At 46.6% G+C, this 12,992-nt stretch overlaps 1 protein-coding gene across 1 annotated transcript in view; it reads left to right on the forward strand.

Moving 5' to 3' along the window:
- Positions 1–270: 270 nt before the first annotated feature.
- FAM83A (family with sequence similarity 83, member A) overlaps positions 271–12,992 on the forward strand; it is an 18,633-nt gene continuing 5,911 nt past the window's right edge. Inside the window, exons 1-3 of the mRNA XM_006830685.1 lie at positions 271–750; positions 6,290–6,457; positions 8,072–8,196. Of these exons, the coding sequence (XP_006830748.1) occupies positions 271–750; positions 6,290–6,457; positions 8,072–8,196 (773 nt within the window). The remainder of the gene's footprint in view (positions 751–6,289; positions 6,458–8,071; positions 8,197–12,992) is intronic.

Here is a 12,992-nt window from a genome sequence, read left to right on the forward strand (position 1 = left end):
AGTGTGCCGGGGTAGGCAGGGTGTGAACCAGCTCTGAGGCCTGAGGGCAGGGCGGGGCCTCAGAGATAAGCTGATCCTATGCAGTGAGGAATCCTGTGTGCCATTGTTCAGCACCAAGGTAAATTACTTCCTCTGAGTAGGGTAAGGGGAGTGGGCACCCTGCTCCCCATCCTGGGAGCGGGTGCATCCCCCAGGCAGGTGTGCTGCTCCTTGCTCTTTGGTTCCCAGCTGTTCACATTGGGAAGAATCCGACACCAGGAACAGGCTAGCATGAGCCGTTCAAGGCATATGGGCAAGATCCGGAAACGCCTGGAAGAGGTCAAGAACCAGTGGGCCCGGCCAGCCAGGGCAGACCTGAATGACAATGAAAGTGCCCGGCTGGCCACAGATGCCCTCTTGGATGGTGGTCCTGAGGCCTACAGGCGGGCTCTCAGCCAGGAAGGTGAGGTGGACTTCCTGTCCTCAGAGGAGACCCAGTACATTCAGGCCCAGGCCAAGGAGCCCCCCTGCATCCCAGAGCCCTCCAGAGGGAGCGAGGCAGGTCTCAGAGGACAGGACTCAGCCTCCCTGCAGTCGGGTACCTATTTCCCTGTGTCCTCCGAGGACAGTGAGCCAGCCCTGCTGCACACCTGGGCTTTGGCCGAGAAGCCTTACCTGAAGGAGAAGTCCAGTGCCACCGTGTACTTGCAGACAGACAAGCACAACAACATCAGGGACCTGGTGCGACGCTGCATCACCCGGACCAGCCAGGTAGCCATGGGTCTCCTTGGAGATTCTTCATTAGGAGTTGGATGGGGCTGGTGGAGGAGAGAGAAGGCGTTCTGCTGTATGGATGAAGGTCTAGTTGATGGGGTTTAGGATGAAGTTGAAGATGCTGCACTCTGCCTTTCTGGGATTCCTGACTTCCTGACCCCACCTGTCTGCTGGGTCCAAGCCACCCTCATCTATCCCTGGAACTCCTGTAATCACTTCCTGTCAGTCTTTTATCTCCATCCCCTACTACCGTGCTGCAAGGAGTGTTTTTTCTATACTACATATCTAACTTTTCCCCTTCCCTGTTTAGAGTCTTCAATGGCTCCCAGTTGCCTGTGATAGGAAAAGCAAATTCCCTAGCAGGGGCTCACAACCTCTCCAGCTCCTCTCTCCTACCTCCTTTCTGTAGGTCCGGAACCACTGGGTTCTGTCTTAATGTGCTTACATGTGCTGCCCTCTCTGCCTGGGACCCTCTAATCTTCCCTGCTTTTCACCTGAGTACTTCCTACCTGGAAGACGCAGGTTGGTTTTCCATGTGAGACACCCAGGTTTGATTCCCACCTATGCACCTCATGCCCAGCCCCCCATCTATCAGTGGGTGGCTTCAGCAGTCAGACTTCAGCAGAACCTCCAGATTAAGACAGACCAGGAAGAAAGACCTGGTGATTTACTTCAGAAAATCAGTTCATTAAAAAACTCCAGCTAAGATTATTTTGTTAAACTTAAAAGAACTCATAAAAAAACATGCTGATACATAAACTCTTTTTTTTTTTTTTTGGCTAGAATCTCAGTCTTCTGATGAAATGCCCTCCCAAATCAATCCTATCTGAAACCTTAAGCCAAACCAATTGCTGTTGAGTTGTGTATGGCTCAGGCAATTCCAGATACATCAGAGTACAGCTGTTTCCCAATGGTTGACTTTTCAAATGCAGATCACCAGGTCTTTCTTCTGAGGTACCTGGGAGTGGACTCGAGCCTCCAACCTTTTAATTAGCAGCTGAGCATGTGAACTGTTTGTACCACCTAGAGATTCCATGTGAAATCTTAAGGTTCTGGGGGGAAAAAAACCCCACTAGGACTAGGTGGCTGCATGTGGAAGCAGGGAGAGAGCAGAGTTCTGGAAAATCCCAGGTGGGCAATAAGTGGAACGTGGCATTTCCTACCACTGCTTTAGAGCAGTATTTTGAGTTTCCATGGGGGACGGTGGTGGAGACTGAAGAGGGTCCAGTAGCATTGCCGGAGCAACCTCAGTGAGCCTCTTGTCCTCGTCCCCAGACCTCAGGTTCCTGGTGGAGTTAAGATTTCTTTCAGTTTCTAAAGGCCTGTTGTACTCTCACTCCCTGTGTTCAATGCTCTCCCTCGAGGTGGATACCACCAGAATTCTCAGCCACGGCTGAAGCCCTGGGACAAAGCTGGGCTTGTGAAATGCAATCCCCCCAAGGCTGGCCCTCTCCCTCCCCACTCCTCTCCTAGGCTAAATTGCTCATTATCTTTTTTTCAACCAACATAGCATTTGTGAATTTGAGATAACATTTACCAATCTGAAGACTATCTAAATGTAAGAATTTCCAGCTCCTCTTAGCAGATAGAAGACCTGGTTCTCCAGGTGTTGAGTGGCACCCACCCCTATGGTCCTGGCCCTTTGCTGCTGTCCTTACTGCTCTCTGTTGTCCCAGGTCACCAGGGGATTCACCCATTTGGTTGCTGCCAGGCTCCTCCATGCACACTCAGCACCATACCTGTGTGGACACTGACTGTGTCCTCCCCAGCACCTTTCACCACATCAGTCTCTGCCTCTAATAAGGGATCCCTGGGTCTCCAACCTCCATCCTTTCAGCTGTCAGCCAAGCCCATTAACTATTTGCACCATCCACAGACGTCAAGAAAGAATAAACGAACAAACAACAAACCAGTTGTCATCCAGTAGATTCTGAATCCTGGTAACCCCATGCATTTCAGGGTAGAACTACCTTTCACAGGATTTTCAGTGAGTGCCGTCTTTCAAAGAGTTGGTGGTTCAAGTCTACGTAGAAGTATCTCAGGAGAAAGGACTGAGATCTACTTAAAACAGTAACAATAAAAAAATCCAGTCATTGAAAACCTGGTGGAGCACAATTCTATTCTGACACACATGGTGTTGCCATGAGTTCCAATCGACTCAGCAGCAGCTGGTTTTGTCCCCTCCAAGGAGTCCTGGTGTGGCATTATAGGATAAGCACTGCGAGGTCAGCAGTTCAAACCCACTTGATTCATTCCCTTGGAAACAGGATCACTATGAGTCAGAACCCAATCAAAGGCACTTAACAACGACATTCCCTCTAAGGAGTCCTGGTGTGGTGCCGTAAGATAAGTGCTGGACCTCCAACTCAGTTTGAACCCCAAGGTCAGTAGTTCAAACTCACCAGCCGCTCCTCAGAAACCCTATACAGAGTTGCTATGAGTTGGAACTGATTGGGTGGCACTTAACAACAACATTCCCTCTAAGGAGTCCTGCTGTGGCATTATAGAATAAACACTGGACTGCTAACTGCAAGGTCAGCAGTTCAAGCCCACTTGATCTCTTCCTTTGGAAACAGGGTTGAAGGCACTTAACAACAACAGTTGCGTTGTTGAAGGCAGCATGTCCCTTCAGGGGTCAAAGAAGAGTGTTACAAAGCAGTTATGGGCCTAGAATTAATGCGGCCTGGAGACAGTTCCAACAAGAAGCCAACAAGATAAACTTAGCCATCAGAATACTGGGCTACTTCCAAACCTGCCTTCCCCCTTTGCTGTTCAATAAACCACCTGCTCGGCAGCCCTGCCACAAGGAGACAAGGGACTCACTGGAGCAGAGCCAGAAAGATTTACTGACCCATTCGGAAGGACCGGGAACAGCAGGCATTTATCTTTCAGCAAATAGAGCCTCAGTTGGTTTTGTGCTGTAAGTTTAGATGTGTGTGAAAACGTAATTGTACAACAACAGGGACATGGTTCAAGTGGATCGTGGGTGTACTGCATTCAGTAGTGTTCCCCAAAATCATATGCACCCAGACCTCTGTCTGGATGTGAATTTATTTTGAAACAAGGTTTTTGCAGATGTAATTAGTCAAGAGTGTGGTGTGTTTGCGATGGAACCAAGCGAGCGTGGGGCCTTGCTTGCTGAAAGTGAAGAGGACTTGAAACATTTACTGATGAAGATCAAAGAGCACAGCCTTCAGTATGGATTGCATCTCAATGTCAGGAAAACAAAAATCCTCACCACTGGACCAATAAACAGCATTCTTATCAATAGAGAAGAGATTGAAGTTGTCAAGGACTTCATTCTTCTTGGATCAACTATCAACACTCGTGGAAGCAGCAGTCAAGAGACCAGACGACGTATTGCATTGGGCAAATCTGCTGCACAGGAACTTTTTAGAGTATTGAAGAGCAGAGATGTCAGCTTGAGGACTAAGGTGCGCCTGACCCAGGCCATGGTGTTTTCAATAACCTCATATGGATGTGAAAGCTGGACAGTGAATAAGGAAGATCATAGAAGAATTGATGCCTTTGAGTTGTGGTGTTGGAGGAGAATACTGAAAGTGCCATGGACTGCCAAAAGAATCAATAGATCTGTTTTGGAAGAAGTGCAGCCATAGTGCTCCTTGGAGGCCAGGATGGCTGAGCTTCGTCTCTCATACTTTGGACATATTGTCAGGAGCAAACAGTCGCTGGAGAAGGATGTCATGCTGGGTAAGATGGAGGGTCAGAGAAGAAGAGGAAGACCCCATCAAGATGGATCGGCCAGGTGGCATCATTGATGGCGTCAAGTGTGGCAGTGGTAGTGAGGTTGGCCCAGGATCGGACATTTTTTCGTTCTACTGTGCATGCGGTCGCTATGAGTCGGTTCCTACTCGATGGCACCTGACAACAACAACAACAATTAGTCAAGGTTCAGGAGTGGGGTGGGTCCTAAGAGAGCAGATGTCCTGAGATGGAGAGACACCGGGGAGATGCCTTGTGAATATGGAAGCAGAGTGGAGCGGCTCATCTGTGAGCCAACATCTGATCAACCAAGCATCTGCTCCTCCTTCTTCTGCCAACAGCACCCAATCTCACTTCAAGACATCTTCACTTCTCTACTCTGTGTAATTTGGGTAGATTTTTGCCATCCCTGGGGTAGAGTGGAGCCTGGTCAGTGAAAATCCTACCACAGAGATTGATCTAGGGGTCTTGGTCATTCTAATGAGAGTCCGTCCCAGGGCTTTTGCTGGGACTCTTGGGAAAATCAGGCATCCCTTTTCGAGGGTATTTAGCTGGCAGGACCTAAGCTGGCAGCCGTCTTGTCACCCTTTGGGGAGAGATGCCTGAGAATTGTATTTCTCTCCACTGAGGCGGCCAAGTGCCGCCCCTTGTTCCTTTTGTTCCCTCGCCTTCTCTCTCTAGCCTTTCTCCTTTTCCCTCTCTGTCCTCCCCAGTCCACAGGCTTAATGGTTAGTTGCTGTTGAGTTGGCTCCGAGTCATGGAGACTTGAGTCCTGCGCCATCCTCACAGCTGTTCATGAGTTTGAGCCTCTACGTCAGTCCTTCTCATGGACTGTTGTTTGTTGTTGTTAAGTGCCGTAGAGTCAGTTCCGACTCATAGCAACCCTGTATAGGATTTCCAAGGAGCGGCTGCTGAGTTTGAACTGCTGACCTTGCGGTCTAGCACATTATTCTGCAGCGTGACACCAGGACCCCTCTCACGGATGGTTGGTTGGTTGGTTGGTTATGTGCTGTGGAGATGGTCACCCTCAATTCTCAATTTCACTGATTCTACCAAACACAATATCCTTTTTTTTTTTTCTTAGTTAAGAGGAAGTTTTTATTAACAAAAAAAGGTGTCCTTAGTCCACATAACTTACGCTTTTAATATCAAATAATTGATAAGTGTTGAATCTAGTCTATTCCAGTTTTGTCCTCCTAATAAATGCTGTTGCTTTCAGTATATTTCTTTTTAACAAGTAAATGCGATTGAATTATAGGTATTTTAAAATGATAACTATTTTCGAAGTCTTTTATCATTAGGGCAGGACACCTTGTTCAGAATAAGCCTAATTTACAGAAACGACACAAGGCAACATTTTAATCAAAGATCAGTATTTAGCCATGGTTAGTTTGACTGCAATGTTACTTCAGTTGCAGAAACCATCTCTGGTTACAAAAAATAATCAGAAATCTTATTAGATTTAACCTGCTGTTTTATGGATGTCCTAATAAGTATTAAGCTAAACAATATTTTAAGTAGGAAAAAAACAGTAATTTTTAAATAGGTGGCACAATGTCCTTTTACTAATGATGACTTAGGTGTAGAGACCAAAGAACATGTACTGAGGCTAGAGAGAAGGGGTGGGCACATCTCCGCTCAACCCTTGCTTCCCTTCCTTGACCTCTGTCCTGGCAGACCCCTCCCACCATCCTCTCCTAATCTCCCATCACAGCAGCCCCCCAGTGCCCAGACCCACTGGCCCTCAGGAAGTGTGGCTAAAGCCAGTTAGCACCTGGCCCTGACTGGTCACCAACCTCTCCGCCCTGATCAGGTCCTGGCTATCCTCATGGACGTGTTTACGGATGCTGAGATCTTCTGTGACATTCTAGAGGCGGCCAACAAGCGCGGGGTGTTCGTCTGTGTGCTCCTGGACCAGGGAGCCGTGAAGCTTTTCCAGGAGATGTGTGACAAAGTACAGATCTCTGACAGTCACCTCAAGGTAAGGCCCTCACAGTATTTTGTACTAGGATAGAACACGTGATCTCCCCCTCGACGGTGTAACACAATCGAGGTTGGCTTCTTGCTCAGAGTCCTCTTCCATCTTGTAGTAATAGTGTAAGGGATACGTGGTCTTCAAATTGCAGTGAGAGGGAAGAGTAGGAAAGGGGATTCCACAGGATGTTTTAGGACCTGGCCCAGAAGGAGTTCTCATCACTTCCTCCCATCTCCCATAGACCAGAGAGGTGAGCTATCACCTGGAAGCATAGGACAGGAGAAGTGTAAAGGGGCAGATGGGAACCTGGTGAGCAACCATCTTGGTCACACTCTCTCTTTCTCCTCTCAGCAGGGAGGGCCAGGGGATGCATTTCACAGGGGAGGACAACACCTGGGTCTTTTTGATGTGTGTTTCAACCTCCTTGTCCTGAACAGGAATACCTCCCTCTCCTGTCAGGGAGAAAACGTATCCAGACATAAGGTTCATTTAGTTCCATCAAATTTAGGATGTGGCAGCTAATGCAAGGTTAAATATAAAACCACCCGGAGCTCTTAGGAGTAGGCCCTGCAGAACAGATAGGGCCAGTGCTTTAGAGTTCCTTCTAAGGACTCCTCTGTCTCAGGTAGGTAGGACCCTTCCTCCTCTTCACTTCCAGACTAGAATGAAACCTCCTCCATTCTCTTTCTCCCTTGATGTGAACTAGGATAGAGCTGAGTTCAGGGCTCCCTCCTGGTTCCCAGGCCTCAGGACCTCTGGCTATAGGATCTACTCGATATTACCTGGGTCACACCTCTTGGCACAAGGCCACATGGGAGTCAGTGCAGGGCGTGCCTTTATGAGCAGTTCCTCCTGAGATCTCACAGAGCTGATGGAGAGGTCAGCGGGGAGCTGCTAGAGGTGTTGGCAATGGATGTGCCCATCGGGGGATGCAGGCAACATTCCACCACCCTTCTCTGCCTTGATGTGGCAGAGATATTCACACAGCTCACCTCTTAGCCTTCCAAGGGGTTCCAGCCCCAGAGCTGGGCAGCAGGAACTGTCAGGGAGGAGGACACATGGAGACATGATTTGGGTTGTGAACCCACCTTCTCTTAGACCGAACCATCCAGTGTCCATTGGACCCTTCTTGGAACTGTTTATCTGGATGCAACAGGCTTTCCCATTGTCCAGCTCGTGGCCAGGAACTGGCTCCGACGTAGCTATCAGAGCTCTTGTGGTCCCGGGGACCTTCACTGAGGACTCCATGGCATCAAGTCTTTGTTGTGTTGTTATTTGCTACCTTGTCTGAGTTCTAACCTCCCTCCATTTTCTTTCTTTCTTTTTTCATTACCCAAATAATTCCAAGACAATGAAGACAATCTAGAAAATTCAGGCCTTGGGACTATAGAGTCGGCTTGGTATTACCTGGGTCATGAAGCCATAGCGTTCACAACCTAGAGTCCTCTGCCCCGAAGTGAGGGTGAGGTCACACAGTTTATGGACAGGTGTTGGCCATAATGACCTGTAATCCCACCAACCAGAGATAACCCCTCTTACATCTTGGTGAACATCCTTCCAGGCTTTTCCCCATACAAGTGTCTATGTATAAACACATGCTTTGTGACTTTCCACCCATAGAACATCTCCATCCGGAGCGTACAAGGAGAGGTGTACTGTGCCAAGTCAGGCAGGAAATTCGCCGGCCAAATCCGGGAGAAGTTCATCATCTCAGACTGGAGATACGTGCTGTCCGGATCATACAGGTGTGTACCAGATTTCCTATCCTCACACGGCTTCCCTGAGTGAGGCCCAGGGCTCAGCATCAGAACGATCAGTCCCCATCACCCACAGCCCCCCACCAGAGCAGTACTGTCACATAGAGATTCTAGGGGTCAGACCCGTCTGAGCCAAAGAGAGAAACCTGGGAACTTGTGAGTGGATGTTTCATTTCCTTTGAACACTGCAATAAGACCTACGATCACCTCTCCCTTCTCAGATCTCCGGGTGGGATTATTGAAGCCACACAACTTGTTTTGTGGGTATGTGCGCATGCTCCATTTAATTTTAATTTTTTTTTAAATTCTTTTACAGCTTTACTGAGATTTAATTCACATACTACCTTATTTGCCCACTTAAAGTGTACATTCACAGCTTTACAACCATCACCACAATCAATTTGAGAACATTTTCATCATCCTCAAAAGGAACCCTGGACGCCCCATTTACTGCCACAACCATCACTGCCCCTAGCCATTGGTAACCATGACTCTCTGTCTGTCTCATCTTTGAACAAAACCAAATTAACCTAAAAGCTGTCTTATATTATGCTTTTCCCAACAAGACTAAGATTTTGAGTTCATTATGAATCTCCACTCTGAGCAGCTGGTTCTTCAGCTCTCTGGACCTATTTCCTCATCAGGAAAAAAAGAAAGACCAATATACTAATACTTTTTTATGTTGTGAGAATTTAGTACAATAGCAACTGGTGACCAATATGTTGTTGTTGTTATGTGCTGTGGAGTCAGTTCCGACTCATAGTGACCCTGTACAGAGTTTCCGAGGCTGTAAATCTTTATGGGAGCAGAAAGCCTCATCTTTCTCCCACAGAATCACCGATAGTTTCGAACTGCTAACCTTGAGGTTGGCAGCCCAACTCGTAACCACTATGCTACCAGAGCTCCTTGGAGCCCAATATACACATGCAAAAAAAAAAAAAAAAATCACTTAATAGTGTATTATGAAGTCCTGGTGTGGTGCTGTAGGGTAAGCACTGGACTTCTAACTGCAAGATTGTTATTCCTTTGAAACCCTATACAGCAGGGGTGGGGAACGTCTGGCCCGCGGGCCATATAAGGTCTGTGAAATCATTTGGTCTAGCCCTGCCAAAGCAACCACAATTCCAGTCATCATATTGTTGTGGTTGTGTCATTGAGTTGACTTTGACTAATAGCGACCCTGTCTAGGGTTTCCGAGGAGTGGCTGGTGGGTTTGAGCCACCGACCTTGTGATTCAAACTGACCTTGCGGTCTAGTACATTATCCTGCAGTGCTTAACAGCAAACTGTTGTTGTTAAGCACCATCAAGTCAGTTCCAACTCACTACAATCCTGTATAGGCTTTCCGAAGAATGGCTGGTGAGTTTGAGCCACCAACCTTGCAGTTCAAACAGACCTTGTGGTCAAGAGCTAATCCTACTGCCACACCAGGATTCTTCACCACCAGCACATTGTTGTTGTTGTGAAGTGATGGAGAGTCGGTTCCGACCCATAGCGACCCTGTATAGGGTTTCTGAGGAGCAGCTTGTAAGCTTGAACCGCCGACCTTGCAGTTCAAGTGGCTTTGCAGTCTCATGCATTAACCCACAGCGCCACACCAGAACTCCACCAGCACAGTAGAGGTGAGTTAATTACATGTTTGACCAAATATAGCAAGCTAATTTTTAAGTTGATAAGTCTGTATGGCCCACAAATGATGTTATAAGTTTTGGCAGATGAAAGGTTCCCATCCCTGCTACACGAAGTCGCTATGGGTCAAAACTAACTCGAAGGCACTTAACAGCAAAATATGGTTTAAGACGTTAATATTATCTATAACTCCTCATTTATTTTGATAATTATAATTCCAAACAGAGTCAATCTAAAAAGGAGTAGCGAGTTTTCTGAGGGGGGCTGACAATGACCACTCGTACTAACATTCTTACACCTACTATCAGTTTGTTCTATAAAACAGTTTGACCTCGCTTTTCAAGGAGTTCCTGTGAATTAGAAATGAGACATCTTTCCAGTAATAAGTATAGTCCCTTCATTGTTTGTGAAGCATTATTCCACCTTTCTTGAGTTTATAAAAGGGAAAGTGCTAGAGAAAACCCCCAGCATGAAGAATCTTGTCCTGAAATGTCCCCCACCCCATAGGTGACTATCATGCAAGGTGGAGAGATGGCAGGGGCAGAAGGCAGCTGACTAACATTGTGGATCAAGGTGTCAACAGACCTTTAGGATAGAATCTTCATGACAACACTTTGAGGCGGGCACTATTCTTCCAATTTACAGATATGGAAACTGAGGTCAGGCCATTGGTCCAGGTTCATCAGCTCCCTTTAGTCCAAAAAAAAAAAATCCAGACTTAGGGAGAGGCTTTGCTCAGAAAGAAAGATGATTGCAAGCAGGGAGGCACTCTGACAAAGGGGAAGGGGCCTATTGCAACACCAGATGAGCAAGAGTGAGACAAAATGGGTTTTCCTTTTACAAGGACATGAGTAAACAAGTTAGAAAGACCCAGGTGTGAGGAACGGGATGTAAGGATGACTTCACCGGATAGTAAATCAGAAAGCTTTCTGCTGAGGTCGGCCTGTTCCTGTAAGGGAGGGGACCTGACGGAAGGGAAGGAGGTTGGCTCTGGCTGGGGCAGAGGGTGTAAAGTTCAGGGGATTGAGGGAAGAAGAGAAACTTAACTAAAATTTGGTTCACAAGCACTTTGTTTCTGATCAGTGAGCAAGGACAAGATGTTCAACTAATTGTCTATAAGGCACAGAAGGAGAACTTGGGGGTCTAACCGTGTCCTGGGTAAACAGAGCATCATGAGTCTTATCAAAGTCATATGAGAATGGTGGTTATTTGTAGTAAAGCTGGTTTCTGGAACACTTAACAACAGCTGGCTTCCAGGTAAAATTGCCAGCTGCTCGGGTCTCCAGCCCCCTGTGTCTGGCAGAGGCTGGGCTGAGCTTGTCTTCCTGCTATGAGGAGGCAGCAGGAGTTGGGTGTATGGATGGACATGCAGGGCTACTTGAAGAGAACAAACATACAGAGTGCACTGAGGTGGGTAAGGATCTGGAAATCATGTGACCAGCAATCAGGACTTGTTGTGTAACTGTAGTAGTCAAGACAATGGTGTTGGAGAAAGGACAGGACAGACAGATCAACAAATGAAATGGGGCAGTAAGTCCAGACGCAGACCCACACATGCTAGGGTACTTCAAAGAAGTGGGGAGAAGAGAAGCTAAAACTATCTCCACTGGAAACATGGGGGTCCTGTCTCACACATGCTCAAAGATCAATCCCAGAGACTGACACTGATGGTTGCCATCGGATCCCGATTCACACCAACCGCACAGGGTCTCCGAGGCTATGCCCAAGCCCTGCCTTTAACCCCAACCTTTGAGAAGCAGGTTGCCAGGTCTGACTCCTGAGGCGTCACTGGGAAGGTTCAAATGGCCAACCTTTCAGCTAGTTCTTAAGTGCTTAACCATTTGCAATACCCAATGTTGTTATGGTTAAATGCCGTGAGTTTGTTCCAATTCATAGCAACCCTATATAGGGTTTCCGAGGAGCGACTGGTGGGTTTAAACCACTACCTTGCAGTTCAAACTGACTTTGAGATCCAGTGCTCACCAAGACTTGCTGCTGCCATTGCCTTGAAGTGCTGTCAAGTTGGTTCCGACTCATAGCAACTTTGTATAGGGTTTCCAAGGAGCAGCTGGTGAGTTTGAACCACCAACCGTGTGATTCAAAACAACCTTTCGGTCCAGTGTTTATCAAAACAAACTTTAAAACTCCTAGTAGAAAAAGGAGATTAATGTCACTGAATTACACACATAAAAATTGTTGAATTGGCAAATGTTTTGTTTATATATATTTTTACCACAATCAAAGAAAATATAGATGAATATCTTATCAACATTAAGATAGGGAAGGATTTCTTAAACAAAATGCAAAACACGTTGGTTATAAATGATTGCTAAATGTGACTATATTAAAATTAAGAAGTTTGGTTCGTCAAAACACATCCTAAAGCAAGTAACAAAACAGGTTATGAACTGGGAGCAAGTATTCAGGACATTTACCCCACGCAAGGATTAATGTCAAGAATCCTGAAGAACTCCTACGAACCAGAGGAATGACACACCAAACAAACAGGTGTTTTACCAGGATGAGAGACATGGAGCCGAACAGCACACAGAGAGATGTTCAACTTCACTAGCGATCAAAGAAACGCAAATCAAGGCTAGAATGAGTTACCATGTTGCAACTTTCCAACTGGCAACATTGGAGGGGAAAACATTTTTTTAATGCTGAAAATGCCAAATGTTGGATTTATAGTATCTTCTCTACATTGCAGATGGGATTGTGTAATGACTTTGGAAAGAGTTTGGCATTTCCTCTTAAAGCTGAGTATTTACCTACTTTACAATCCAATGATTCCACACCTTAGAAATGAAACAGCAGAGGACATAGATAAGGATGATCTTAGCAGCAGTGTTCACAGCAGCAAAACCATGAAAACAGCCTAAATGTCAATTAGTGGAAGAACAGGTGAATAAACCATGATCTATCCATGCAATGGAATATTACACAATAGTCAAAGATGAATGAGGTGCAACAACGTGGAGAAAACTTGATGTTGTATTCTCTTAAGTCAACTCTGACTTACAATGACCCTAGATGACACAGTGGTAGGTTTAAACCGCAAGACTGGCAGTTCAACTCCACCAGCTGCTCCTCAGAAACCCTGTGCAGGGTCACTATGAATCGGAACTGACTTGACGGCACTTAACAACAACAACA

This window comes from Chrysochloris asiatica, unplaced genomic scaffold, assembly GCF_000296735.1.
Source record: "Chrysochloris asiatica unplaced genomic scaffold, ChrAsi1.0 scaffold00001, whole genome shotgun sequence".
NCBI classification, from domain to species: domain Eukaryota; kingdom Metazoa; phylum Chordata; class Mammalia; order Afrosoricida; family Chrysochloridae; genus Chrysochloris; species Chrysochloris asiatica.